The 14,461-nt window shown below is 32.3% G+C and overlaps 1 protein-coding gene across 4 annotated transcripts; it reads right to left on the bottom strand.

The window, feature by feature from the left end:
- Positions 1 to 5,533: 5,533 nt before the first annotated feature.
- On the bottom strand, positions 5,534 to 13,030 carry LOC126726229 (probable LRR receptor-like serine/threonine-protein kinase At5g45780). Of its 4 annotated transcripts, none has more exons than XM_050431441.1 (12): positions 12,581 to 13,030; positions 12,313 to 12,445; positions 11,968 to 12,039; positions 11,217 to 11,279; positions 10,909 to 11,052; positions 10,729 to 10,800; positions 10,585 to 10,644; positions 9,792 to 9,865; positions 9,559 to 9,720; positions 9,125 to 9,463; positions 6,532 to 6,923; positions 5,534 to 5,943 (listed from the first exon to the last, which is right to left on the bottom strand). In XM_050431441.1, the coding sequence occupies exons 1-12, from the start codon at positions 12,684 to 12,686 to the stop codon at positions 5,626 to 5,628; spliced, it is 1,935 nt and encodes a 644-aa protein (XP_050287398.1). In that variant the 5' UTR covers positions 12,687 to 13,030; the 3' UTR covers positions 5,534 to 5,625. The 4 variants fall into 4 exon arrangements, with proteins under 4 accessions (XP_050287398.1, XP_050287399.1, XP_050287400.1 ...); XM_050431442.1 differs by having other exon boundaries at positions 9,559 to 9,705; positions 12,581 to 13,029; XM_050431443.1 differs by lacking the exon at positions 11,217 to 11,279 and having other exon boundaries at positions 12,581 to 13,027.
- Positions 13,031 to 14,461: the final 1,431 nt, after the last annotated feature.

Below are 14,461 nucleotides of genomic sequence, written 5' to 3'. Positions count from 1 at the left end.
AGCTAAGTCCAAAGTAGCAGATGCAGGAGAACCATGAAGGAATAAAAAGGCCCAGGAGACTTGAAGCCTAGACGAAGAAGCATCCAAAAAAAAAAAAAAAAAAAAAAAAAAAAAAACCACGGCAAAGGATAAGAAGTCAGGATCCTCAGCAACCATCAAGAGGCGCGGATCCTTTCAGGCACAAAGACAAAGGAAGACTAGGACAGCTCGAAAGAAAAAGACAGAAGAAGAAAATAAGAAACAAAAGCAAAAGAACACAAGCGCCAGTAGAACCCGGTGACCTCTCATGGCACAGACAGAAAAAAACCTCGGGGAACCAAAACAGGGAAGCACAAAAAAAAGAATGATAACAAGCGGCTTTCAAGTTGGCAGAATAGGATTCCGCCCAGATGGGAAAGAAAAGGGAAAAGTGGAAACTGCCAAAAAACGGGGATGCCGAGAAGGGCATACCTCAGCACATCCCAAAGAAGGTGGCCAACCAGGAACTTTCAAAAGAATCAGAGTTGAAAGAAGGAAAGAATGAGAAAAACGGGAAATTGGACTTACCGAGTGATAGGTACGGGACGTGCTCTGTTCGCAAGAAGGCAAAACAGGGGAACCAACAGTTCCCCGAGAAGACCAGAACTCCATTATAAAAGGAAGGGATGGGTTGCGAAGAAAGGGCAGCGAAAAAAGAGAGAAAAAAGAAGAGATTTTCTAGAAAAAAAAAAAAAAAAAAAAAAAAAAAAAAAAAAAAAAAAAAAAAAAAAAAAAAAAAAAAAACTATCAGTAAATCTGTGGTGAAGAGAAAGAAAACACTAAGGGAAAACGAACATTACTTCCCGGTATCCTGTAAAAGCCACTATTGCACATACTCAGATTCAAAGAGAATCAAACTTTGCAAGTTTTGAAGGCTGAAATAACCACTCAAGACTGTAATTTTTGAGCTTGATTGAACCTTGTATCACGTCCTAGTGAGTTTTCTGTAACTTAACAGACAACGTATTAATGAAATATGCCTCATTAATCCCAGGATCCCCTTAGCATTAATTTTGTACCACTTTGCTAATCCTGCTTCTTTTCTTTTGAATTTACCTTGTTGTTTTTTGGCATTCTTCAATACGAATATCCTTACTTGTCATTTTTTTTTATTGTCAGGAGCATCCCCTATATATCACTTGATTCTTAAACAGCTTGTTAGCTGCGGTGAGTCAAGGCCCGGTTCACCAAACCTTTTATTTAGGCCCGGGATCCTTGGGCCTGAGTGTCACAGAAAAAAGGCACTCTCACAAAAATAAAATACAATATTTTATTAAGATTATATACTTTCCTTCAATTGAAAAACTCAAATTCTCCCCCTTCCTTTATTATTGTAATGAGTTGTTTATATTATTTTAGATGAAGTGTTAAAAAGAATAGAACATTTGATATTGGGTGTATTATAAAGTGAGGTAATAAAATAGATAAAGTAGATTTTTGAGGTGCTAAAAGCTAAAATCTTTAGCACCACTATTGTGAATGCTCTAACTTCAACAACAACAAAAATCCTAGTTAGCCTAGTATTAAAAAAAAAAAAAAAAAAAAAAAAAAAAAAAAAAAACGTTAATTTGTTTTTGTTTTTGTCTTTGTTGATAAATGATTACATCTTAATATATTTAGAAACAATGATTTTGAGTATTTATAATTTTTTAATATTATATGGATGCTTATTTGGAGTTTTTTTTTTTCTTTATACTCTGGCTTCTGTTAACTTAAAATCTTAGGTCCGTCCCTGGCTTAGGCTGCCATGAGAGAATAAGAAATACAAGTTTTGTGTCTCCAAAATTCATTCCCCATAGCCCACGTTCAAACCCCTAACATAAAAAAATAATAATAATAAAAATAAATAAAAATAAAAATAAAAACAAAGAAAATAAAACTTTTGACTATTTAATATTAGTCCAGATTTTCAGCAGCCATTTATGGGTTAATTCGGTCTTCAAAAAGTACAAATTTCAAAAAACTCAAATCTGGAAATTTGTTTATCTTTAAGTCATGGTACCAGCTCATCAGGCCTTTAAGTCAATTGGATTTTTTAGGAGAGAGATATGCTCAAAATACTAATTAGTGCTCAAATTTGATATTTCCTTTTTCAGATTATGCCTTTTTGAACTTTGCAAACCTGGTAAACGACCCAAGTACTGTAGCTGCACCTTCTTAGAAATTTAAGCATGATATTAATGGTCCTTTAGCTCCTCTTTAGTGACCTTCATTCTCCCACAAACTCTTATAAGCTCATATTTCACATGATTTCCTAAATATAAAATTACACACAATGAATGACATTTTATTTAAGAAATTTTGTAAAGATAAATAATATAGATTAATGCATATCATAGCTTAATTATACAAATTAAGCATAATAATAAGAAGATAACGCCCAAATAGATATATAATGAATATACATTTTAAGGTGTTATCAAAAAGTAAGTAGGATGAAGGTAATTTGGGCATCAAAAAGTAAGAATCCAAATTGGAAAAATCCCTTAAATCGTAGTATATTTGTAAAAGTTGAAATTAAAATGATGTTTATGATTATGTGGTATACATCACAAAACATAAATTTAAATCATAGGTGCCGAATTTTCCTCTATAGCTTAAAAAAAATAGCACAAATTATTTCTTTGGCTCAATTAAAATTATGAATTTTAAACATATGTTTCTTCATGTTTCAAATGACCCTTTCTATTGTTTCAGTAAAAAAAAAAAAAAAAAAATTCAAATGACCCATCTTTAATTTGTAATTTGTTTCCATTTCTTTTGAATTTTGTCTTTTATTTTTTGTTACTTCAAAAGCTTAGAGCAACAAAATGATACAAGATTGTCCACAGTTATTTTTACAATCTTGCCGTTGTACTTTGGAGATCATATCATTTTGACTCTTGTAATTTTGACGAAAGATCATTTATAATAATTCAAATTTGGTTAATGACATTTTTTCCTTATAATTTTGAAAATAAAAATATTTGCATGACAGAAGATCATGCATCATATAATGTGGATTTCTCAATTACAATTGGGAATCTTGGCAAGGTAGTTATTGATATATATAAATATATATATATATATATATATATATATATATATATATATTTTAATAATATATTTCCCAACTATCAAAGGCGTAAAGCTGTTTCATGGGTGATAACTAAATATCTCTCTCTCTCTCTCTCTCTCTCTCTCTCTCTCTCATCAATAATTATGTTTTGGATTTGTTCCAAGCTAAAGAAAAAACTAGTTTTTGAATTCATATAATAAAAAAAATTAATGAATTAAGCCTTATTATGATTTTTTTTTTCCTCTTTCAAAAGATTGTGGATGGTAATTGAGGAAAGCAATCAAACTCCTAGGCTCATAAAGTTTATAAAAGTGATTTGGAAAAATTCATATATGCAAAAAAAAAAAAAAAAAAAAAAAAAAAAAAAAAAAAAAAAAAAACCAAAACAAAACAAAACAAAAACAAACAAGTGCAACCATAACATATTTCGTCTCAATCTATTATAGGCAAGTTTGTTTAGGTTAGAAATTATGTTCCACCAAATTTATCCATTGAAATTTTCATTTATGGAGTATAATTTTTAATCAAGTATTTAATTTTAAATGGTCATTTGACTTGTATGATAGATTTGTGTGTATTAACATACGTAACATAACAAATGTTGACACATTAATTGAGTCTAAAATCAAGAATATGTTCCCAATCAAGATCATCTTCCTTCATTCAAGTTGGTCAATTAGGTAGGTTCTACATAATGTGCTGAAAGTACTCCTATTTGTGTGCATGATGTGATTATAAGTGACATATGGACCACATGTTTAGGACACTTTAACGAACATATGTAAAACACATTAAACTAATACTAGAATGTATAAATTTATATGGATAAATTTAAATAAATAAAGTATCAATTCACACTTTATTATTTGTAAATTTTTATTTAATTTTGAACACAATTTCTAACATAAATATATATTTAGACATAATATTTAAATGAATCATATTCTCATCTGAAAATAAATTTTATGATGTTGGATACCTATTAGAGATTGAGACAAAAATTTGTTATCTTTGTACTCATTATTGTTGCAAATGTATATTGATTTTTTGTCTATAAATAGTGGCATTATGATATCGTTACAAATCGGTTCGGAATCAAATTAATTCCAATAGCATATAATGTAAAGAAGAGATTTCATAAAACCCAATCCCTAAATTTTGGAGTAAAATTTTCACTTACCTTGTACTAAACAGGTTGATAAAAATATAAGTAACAATATTGTTTAAGGTAAACACTATTTCCATACTAAATTTTTATTCTTAAACTTCACCAATCTCATAGTAGAGTTGAACATGTATTCATGTTTAAACATAAATACAACAATGAAATTACTATTATGTTAAGTTGTTACATTTGAACCTGAACTACATTTCCATGCCCATGGAAAGCTTGCGACATACCATAATCTAGAACTATTTGGCAATACTTCTTTGATGGGCCTTTTTTTTAGGGTGTATTTTGGAGTTTAGGTTTTTTTAAAGTGTTCTTGTACTACAGTTATATCTCCTTATTTACTATAGTGAAATTTCTCCATGCCACCACCTATGGAAGTACGCAATTTTTCGAACCATGTAAATTTTAGTGTTCTTTGTGTTCTTGGGTTGATGATTTTCTCCAAATAAATAAAACAGAGATTGGACACTAATAGAAACACTCCTATAAATAAATATGTAGGAGTATTTTTTGTTTTTTTGAAAAATCAATTTAGGGTTATATTAGTAGATTGATGATGTAACATTATCTTAATTCTTAAACCATTTTATTGTTAAAGGTGGAGGTTTAAAAAAAAATTATACCATGTAGAGTACCCTAGGAACCATCTTAATCATTATGATTGTTCTTTATGAGAATGTCAATTTACTTTTTAAAGTTTGATTGAAAGTGGTTGTAATCCATATCATTGTTTTGTTCTACTTTTTTTTTCATATGAACACAATTCTATAAGCCCTATTAGGGAGAAAACACTGGTGAGACTCCAATTAAATAGTTAATATTTTATAACCTATACGGACACCACTTAACCCCAAAAACTTAAACTAATAGATATGAGTAATTATGTTCTATGGACCACTCACCATTTTCATTATTATTCAATATTGGACTTCACTCACCTTCCCCCACGTAGGAGTCTTTGCATTTTTGTTTGCCACAAACAAATCCTATTTGCTCCCTTTTGCCTTATAGGCTTTTTTCTTCATCAACAGATAATCTATAGGCCTCTTGTATGTCATCCATTGGAACCACATGTCAACCTCATAGGCAAGGACGAAGCCAAAACTGAGTTAGGAGGGGGCGACTTTCCTATTGGTTGTGTGCAACGATCTACCAAACCACGTAAATTTTAATATTCTTTGTGTGCTTGTTATTTGTCTTTGTCTTTACTATTATTGATTTGAGTCTTGTGGTGCAATCTGCACAAGAAGCCCAAATCACAATACAATCCAACAAGCATTAACTCAATAGAAAATGTATAAATTTGTATATGATTATGATAAAGCGCAAAACTCATTTACATTTGAACTTAGAAAGGAACAAATTAAACTGCTTGTTAGCGGGGTCCAGAAAGCTCCATGGCTTCAATGATAAATGAAGATTCTTCTTGAACGTCACTGTAAATTCTGGAAAAACTACAAGCCCTTGCCTCACAAAGGTTGGTTCCACTTTGTGAATCCTCTGCCTGTCCTGACTCAACAAGGCCTTCCAAGACCTTCAAAACTTCAGACATCTTTGGCCGGAGGTTGGGATGTGATTGAGTACACTGCAGGGCCACCTCTACTGCTTTCTCCAACTGGAATGCATCAAAGCATCCCCTTAGATCCCTATCAACTAGCACCTCCAGCTTCTTCTCCTCAAACAAGGTTCTTACCTGCATTATTCAATTATTATTTAGAAACTTATGATTGATGCCAAAGCTGAGAACAATGAAAAGGCTGCTGAGGAATAAGCTTAAATACAAGACAAACATTTGTTACGTAGCTTTGATATTTTACAGAATGAATTAGAGAACAAAAGACACAGATGATAAATTATATCCGGAAGTGTATGAAGGAAAAATAAAAATCTTATACAAATATAAAGCATGCGAGTGTCCCAGCATCGATAGGAAAAAGCTTCACGGTTTCAGTTTACATTGTTTCGTGATGCTCAACTTAAGTCTGAAGATGCATCATCCACTTTGAATTTAAAATAATATTAATAATCAGTCACCACTTAGCACACCATAATATACTATTAAAACACTCGCATCAATCACAATTCCATTAATTTACTGGAAACTAAACAATAACCATGGTATTCTCCTGGCATTCACTGTGTCACAGTATCATCATGAACTTCTATCAATCTTGAACCATAAGACCAAAGAGAAACAAAGTCCAATGATTTCATTTCATTATGAATATTTTTTTTTTTCATAAGTATTTCATTACGAATATAACAGATAGAAACTACTTACCCACTCAAGAATCATTCCCTTCTGAACCTGACCATTTCCAGCATCTAACGCCTTTTGCCCTGTTATGAGTTCCAAAAGTAGTATGCCAAATCCAAAAACATCAGTTTTTTCAGAAGATTGGCCTGTTGAAAGATACTCTGGGGCAATATGTCCTACAGTGCCACGTACTGCAGTAGTGACATGTGATTCCCTCCGATCTAACAGCTTAGCAAGACCAAAATCCCCAACTACAGCTTCAAAACTTTCGTCAAGCAAAATGTTTGCAGCTTTGACATCCCTGTGAATTATTTTTGGATTACACTGGTCATGCAAGTACAGAAGTCCACGGGCAGCCCCAATGGCAATCTGCATTCTTCTGTTCCAATCCAAAGAGGGCTTCTCTCGACAAGTTTCTGCTAATAAGAAGAATGCAATTTAGGAATTAACAAAGGAGTAAGAAAAAGGCTGCACTTGGGTATAGCTCTAATTGAAAATAATAAATTTAAGTAATTAAATATCGATCCATGAAGAAATATTTTTAAATGACCAGTTATTAAATTGTTCAAGTTTCAAAAATGTGATGCCACCAGGAATCTTAAGGGTGTCATATTGAGCAAGCACAAGAGCAGTACCACATTATACTATGAGATCTTTAAAATTTTCTATACCCTATATTAAAATTAAAATTTGGTCCCCAAAATGAATGTGAATGAATTTTATATCTTCATCAAGCAAAACTCTAATGGAAGATGCTTTTTTTTTTTTTTTTGTGGATTCTTTTACATGCTCATAGAATTTAGAAAGATGTTAAATTATCTTATATAATTATACTATAAATATCTATATTAGATTTGATAACTTTCATATAAAATATACTTATGAGTTATGACTTTCTTTACAATTTAAAAATTGAGACATCTCTCTCTCTCTCTCTCTCTCTCTCTCTCTCTCTCTCTTAATTTAAAAACATGTACATGTACCCCCTATATACACACATACATAATACTCTCTTTTTTTTGGACACACTCATACTTATCATCTTTCTAGGAACAAGCTGATTCAAGGAATGAAGGCAGAACACAAAGATTAGGTTTCTGACCAAAAGTGTCAGGCGGAACTTGGAACTAGCAAATAAGTGCCGAGCAACCCTTTCCTCTCTAACCATATGTTCCAACCAGCCTTATCCTCCTTTACTTGCTTCCATATTCACACAGAACCTGTGGTAATTCAAGACAAGTATTGACAACCCTATATTCAAGTCAGGGATTAGCTTGGGGTGAACCCGTGTAATCAAATCAACTTGTCCAAGTAGTTGGAAGTTAATTAGTAGAGGATAAGATAGAATAGTTATTTACATACCGTAGCATGCTAATTACATTTAACACATTTATTAATAACATAAACACATGCTAGAATTATTAGTTGCACATGAGGAATAATAGAACCAATAAGAGGAGGCCAAGTGGGCCAGTCAAATTAGTTCTATGGTTCTATAAATAATTACACTTCCAATTCATTAATGAAATTGCCAATTTGTGTTGCTTAGACTTGATTGTCCTGCATTAGAGGAAGAGACTCCCTTGAAGAGGTCTCCATAGGGAGAAAATGACTCTCAAGAAGAAATCAAAACTCATTCCATCTCTCAACCAGTTCATATATTCAAAACATTAACTCCAACAACCATCAATCTTCCACTTTCCATTCCAAAGCCCTATTGCATTACCATCAATCCCTAAGCCATTTTCCTTTCAAGAATCCATCCCAAATCACATCCACACTTGCTGCCCTAGCCGTGGCCAACCCTCCCATGATCTAAATCCCTTGTCCAAGCCCTCCAAACTATTAACCACTCATGCCCACACTTCAGCATTCAACCATAAAAAATAAATAAATAAATAAATAAAATCCAATATCCATGAAAACCTATCTCTCATTGCTTCCCATTCAATATTCTACTTGAATTCCCTTAAAACACACAAACCATCATTGTATTTCTAACAAATTCCCCTCCCTTCTTGCACCTGTACACATGTAATACACACACATATAGTTTGTCTTGAGTTGTGTAACAATACTATACCCCTCCCAGCCAAAGGCAAAAATTTCTAGTATACTGTAAAACTCATGATTAAGCATTGACTTATACTGTAAAACTCATATTTAAAAGGACTTATAAATAAAATCACAAAAGATATCTAACACAAAGACCTAGTTGAAGAATTTAAATCAATATCTTACGAAAAATATCATAATCATTTTCTGAAACTATTGCTGAAAGTGAAAATAGATTCTCATGCTCCATTTGTTTTGATGGAAAATTATTTTTTTTTTGGAAAATGACTTGCTTTCTAGAAAGATTTTTTTTTTAGAAAATTGACTCATTTCCAGTGTTTGAATCTTAAAAATGAACTAGATAATATGTTATTTGGTTCACATGGATAATCATTAATATTTTTAGTAATTCCAAAATAATTATATGAACCAAAACATACACCCACAACATTATTATGTAGAACAACTAGAAATTCAATGTAAAAATTAATCAAAATTTTCAAATACAGAGAGAGAAAGAGAGAGAGAGAGAGGGTCAGGGACAAGCAACAATGTAACAAACCTCTCAAACGATCAGCAACACTCCCATTTGGCATATAAGGATAAACAAGCAATCTTTCATCGGATGTCATGCAAAATCCATACAAACGTAAGAGGTTCCGATGCAAAGCCAAGCCAATCATTTCAACTTCAGTTTGAAACTGCACTTCTCCTGTGTAACTTGGATCTTTCAGCCTCTTAACCGCGACCACTGTCCTATTTGGAAGGCATCCTTTATAAACCACTCCATATCCACCTTGCCCTAGGATGTTTTTGGGACTAAAATTTCCAGTGGCATTTTGCAATTCACGAAATGAAAACCTCTTGAGATGACCAATATCAAATTCACAATCTTGCTGCACTGAAAATATGCATTTTTTAACACATTCGAATCTTTAGAAATTCTCCAGATCCCTATCATCTACTTGTTTCATAGAAAAAAGAGTAGTTTAGTACCATAAGATGAAGAGAGTAGCCGAGATCTGTACCAATGCACCCAACAAACAAGCAGCATCACAGAAACCACAAATGTGCAACTTATGCCAATGGCAACAGAAAGCACCCACTGATGATGACCACTGACTTTCTGAGTTGACCTTGCATCTGTAGTTACACCATCTTGCATAGTCATTCAAATATATTTAGGCACTCATTAGCAAAGTATATTTTACAGGTTATATCTATATTACCATTTATTGGTTTTGAAGCACCCATGCAAATTTGTGCTGATGTAGAAGAGCAAAGAAAGTTATTCCCTGTAATACTACAATGAAAACATGAAGCTGTCAAATAGCTGAAATAACATATTGGGAAGGATTTTAAAAAATTCAGCTGTTGAAGTGCGTCAACAAAAAATGAAGAATGCAGGCAAATGGAATATTGCAAATTAATATCAACTACTGAACATAACATCACTGGTACCTGACTTTTCCTATTCTATATGAAGAAATTGTATTTATTAAATACGAACTATTGAATCACATTCAAAAAAAGCAAATGCAGTGTGTCTTTGTTTTACCACATTTTGGGATACATACATAATTCCTCTTAAGGATAACACTTGTGTATAAAGAAAAGTCATATTGTTCTTCTAGTATCTTTGTTTTGTTCTTTCTGCCTTTATAGTAAAATTACACAACATCCAACACAAACTCCCCAAATGAAGATTCATCAGATAGGATTATTTACATATCAGAAACTAATTATAATTTGGTAAAAAAAATCTGAAGCCATAGGAGGACCTAAAAGAAATTGAATAAAATAACAAGAGCTGGATACTTGTGTTAGAGCATCCAACACAAAAGCTTAAGCTACTAGATAGGATGGCCTATCTAGTGATCAAGTGGGAATTTAGCATATTGATCACCATTGAATGCTCCACTTGACATAAAATGATGGACTATAATCAGTTAACTATGAACTGGAAATAAAAATCAGGTTTTATTATTATATACTAACATTTCTTTTCACTAAAGATATCACCTGTAGCTTTGTGCTAGTATTTTCGGAGTGGGACCACTGAAATTGTTGTACGATAAATCCCTATGCAATACAGTTATACAAAATTAAAATTACTCAAAACGTGTTGAAAGAGAAAACACAGTTGAAATCTGATGAAACACATACAAGAATGAAAGACAAGAGAGGTTAGCGACAAGCTTAGGAATCTGTCCAGATAAATTGTTTTTACTGAGCCGCCTGAAAAACTTGCATGGCAAAGGTTTAGAGAACAAATAGTTAGAGCAAACAGAATGTTAAAGCCAATAGTAATTGTAGTGCACAATTTATCATTTAATTCATACTCACAAGTAGTTTAGATGAGTTAGAGACCCCAAAGAACTTGGAATTTCTCCAACAAACTGGTTTTGTGAGAGATCAAGCGTTTGAAGCTCTGAGAGCTTTCCTATCTCAGCTGGGATAGGGCCAGATAACCGATTGTTCTGCAACGACCTGCAACAATAGAAATGGAAAATATTTATTGGTAAATGTTAAATTCTTATAATCTTTTCTGCAGGGGCACAAGAAAAGACATATAAGACATCTCATAACTTATACGCCAAAATATTTCCTTTTATCAAGCAACTAGACAGACAAGAACGCTTAGTATTTCCTACCCTTGCAATGAATTCTGATCAAGCTCACCTGTCCTAGCCCAGTGCTTCCTACAAAATCTAAGTCTGCTAACACACTTTTAAGTATGACATCATGTATACAGATCACTGCACCAAAATCAATTTAAAACATGACCTAATATGGGCATGAATCATGCATTACCAGTTATTACCTTTGATTCTTTTAATTTTTTAACACAAAAATCTCCACACACACACACACAAACAAAAAAAAACAAAAAAAAGACAAAGAATTCTCTAAAAGTAAGCATTATTGAAGCTCCTAAATTAGCCATATTGAAAAACATTACAGCTACAACTAAGCCTTAGTCCCAAATTTTTGGGGTTGGCTATAAATCCTCAACAGATTAATTAGGATTGACCACATGTATTAGTTTCTATTCTATCCGAAGTCATACTTTTTGTTACTTTCTTAATGGACTTTTGTTTTACTACTATTAATGTTATTTTTGTCTTCCCCTACCTTTTTTGGTTCCCTCCACTTGAATCAACTCACTCTTTTTAATGCATTAATCACTTTCCTCTAAACATGAGCAAAGCAAACCATTTCAAGCAATTCTCTCTCATCATTTCATTACCAAGTGGAATAGAAATAGAGCACCAACTACTTAAGCTTAAAATATGAGTAGCAATTAATTACTTATTGAAGTATGACTAACTGGGCAAAAGAAATAGAAATAGACAATTGGAGTTGCCATGAAGTCCAGCAGAAATGGAATGAGAGAAGTCTCACATTTTCTGAAGGTGACTCAAATTGGCAATACTTGGTGAAAGAGTTCCTGATAAGCCCACGCTGGCCATCTCACTACCAACATCAATGGGAAAGAAGTAACATTAGAGATACATTTCAGATTTCATTAACCAATAACAACCCAATACTAGTACAAAGAAAGCAAAGCTCCAAACAAACATAAAGAAAAGCAATAAGCCCCAATAACCAATCTTTCTTTCAAATCCTCTTTGTTAAGTTAGCTAACTAAGAAAGCAAAAAGGGTTTTTTATTTTTTATTTTTTCTTCAATTTCTGAGTTCCCAAATGTGAAAAAGGTGCAAATGATTACAATGGGGGAGAGACTCACAGGGAAACAACGTAACCTTCAGGAGAGCAAGCGACCATGTTCCAGGTACAAGGGTCAACGGAATTAATATCCCACCCATTCATCACATTCGACTCGTCCTTTAGCTTAATCTTCACCGCCATCAAAGCAGTCACTGCTTCATCCAAAAAAACACAGAATTAATCAGAGATTCATTCAAAAGAAGAAAAAAAAATATAGAAGAAGAACACAACAAAGCAAAAAGACATGGGTTTTGTGTCTTTTGAAGAAGACCCCACTTGGCACATACCCTCATAGTTAACACCCTTTGGAGAAAGAAGATTGTCAGAGGCAGCAACCATTGGCAACCACAAGTAGAAGCAAAACCCAAAAAAACCCAACTTTACACAGTCCATACTAAAAAGGAAAAAAAAAAAAGCAAGAACCAGACAAGTTTGGAAATCTTTAGTGGGTTTTTTTAAGCACTCAGGTTGGTTCAGAATGATGTACTAGTATGTTAATGTAATTAGCTTGAACAAAAAGTCATACACAATTGATTGAAACATTACTGGGTAACCTTTTTGTGAAATCTTTCTTGCCTAGGGAAGCTAAAAAAAAAATGAGATTTATAGTATAATTTTTATACTCTAAAACTAAGTGGTAGCATTAGAAAATGGAAGTGAATGTGGTGCTGTGCGTAAAACCAGGAGAGAGAAGCTCGAGATTTGGGAAGTGGACACGAGTTGTCGGCTGGTTTTTCAGTTAAAATTTTCAAACACACTGTGCAGAGTGTGTGTGTGGTAGGTTATAGGGTTGTGTTGTGTACTTGTGTTTTTGTTTTGTTTTGTTTTGTTTGAGATGTATGTACATGATGGGCGTGTTGGGACCGTTGGATTTTTATGATTTGGTTTCGAAATTGTTGATCGACGGTGAGTAGTTTTTTAGGTTTTTTTTTTGGGAGGGGGGTTAGGTGGGGACAAAGTATAGAGGTTTTGAAATTCCAAGTGCTAGCTATTGGCGCGAAGATCTATGTTGCCGCCTTGTCGGTTTTTTGGACTTTCAACACGACGTCGTTTTCGTCCTTTCTTTGTTTTCTTTTTCTTTTTCTTTTTCTTTTTTTGGTTTTTTTTTTTTTTTTTTTTTTTTTTTTTTTGCTTACAAATTTCAATTATTCTTCAAATTTTAAGACCTAAAATCCATAATTCTTGACATCTTTGAATAATAAATTATCAGCTAGTATAAAAAAAATATATGTATCTTCTCTTTAATAGTATAAAACACTTATTTGTATAGTATTTATGGAACAAATGATGTATATATCTTATATATGAGATATCTTTTCATATTTGAAGGTAATAAAAAAAAAAAAAAATCTTCTCATATTTGAATTTTTATAGATGGTATGTAAAAATCCCCAAAAAAATTAATTAATTAAATGTTTATTTATAAACAATTAAGAGCTAGCAATAAAATAACACCTTTGAGAAGGTCACTTGGAATGTGATAAGTATTTTAGAATGTTATCGTTGTAGGTTAGTAGGTGCCAGTTGTTAGATACATAAGCACATTTATTTCTCTCATTTTATTTTTTTTGGGTGTAATTATGCAAAAAGCCAAAAACCAAACTTTCTATAAGTATCTCATTCGAGCAAAAACACATTTCACTGGAATAGATTCTTCAATATGTGACTTATAAGTCAAACAAAAAAATACATCTATGCTTTGCTTAGTTGTTTGTCACTCACTTGTGTGGTCCATCTCACTGGAGCAAACTTTAATCTCGCTTGAGTGAGATTTTTTCAACTCAAATTTTTTTTTTCTTTTAAAACACTCTTTACTCTTCTATTTTTAGACAAGGATCTCTCAAATATTAAAACCTATATGTATGTATCTATATATGCAACAATCCCCCAAGTAGTAGGCTGTAACCTTGTAATAGTCATATCAAATTTGGTAGATACTTTATCATCCACATAAAAAAAAAATAATAATTAAAAAAAAAAAAAGTGTCATTCAACTTAAACATCCCCTTAGTGTCATAATTTCTAAGGCTGTGTTTGGTTCAATATAAATTGAATTCTGAGTGTTTGGTTCTGCAATGGAAAATAGTTTAGAAAACAATTTCCAGTGTTTGGTAACATTTTGAAAATATTATTTTCCTACAAATTTTTCACATTTTCTCAGCTACCAT

Source organism: Quercus robur, chromosome 5 (assembly GCF_932294415.1).
Source record: "Quercus robur chromosome 5, dhQueRobu3.1, whole genome shotgun sequence".
NCBI lineage: Eukaryota > Viridiplantae > Streptophyta > Magnoliopsida > Fagales > Fagaceae > Quercus > Quercus robur.
This window is presented reverse-complemented; position numbering and strand designations above follow the sequence as displayed.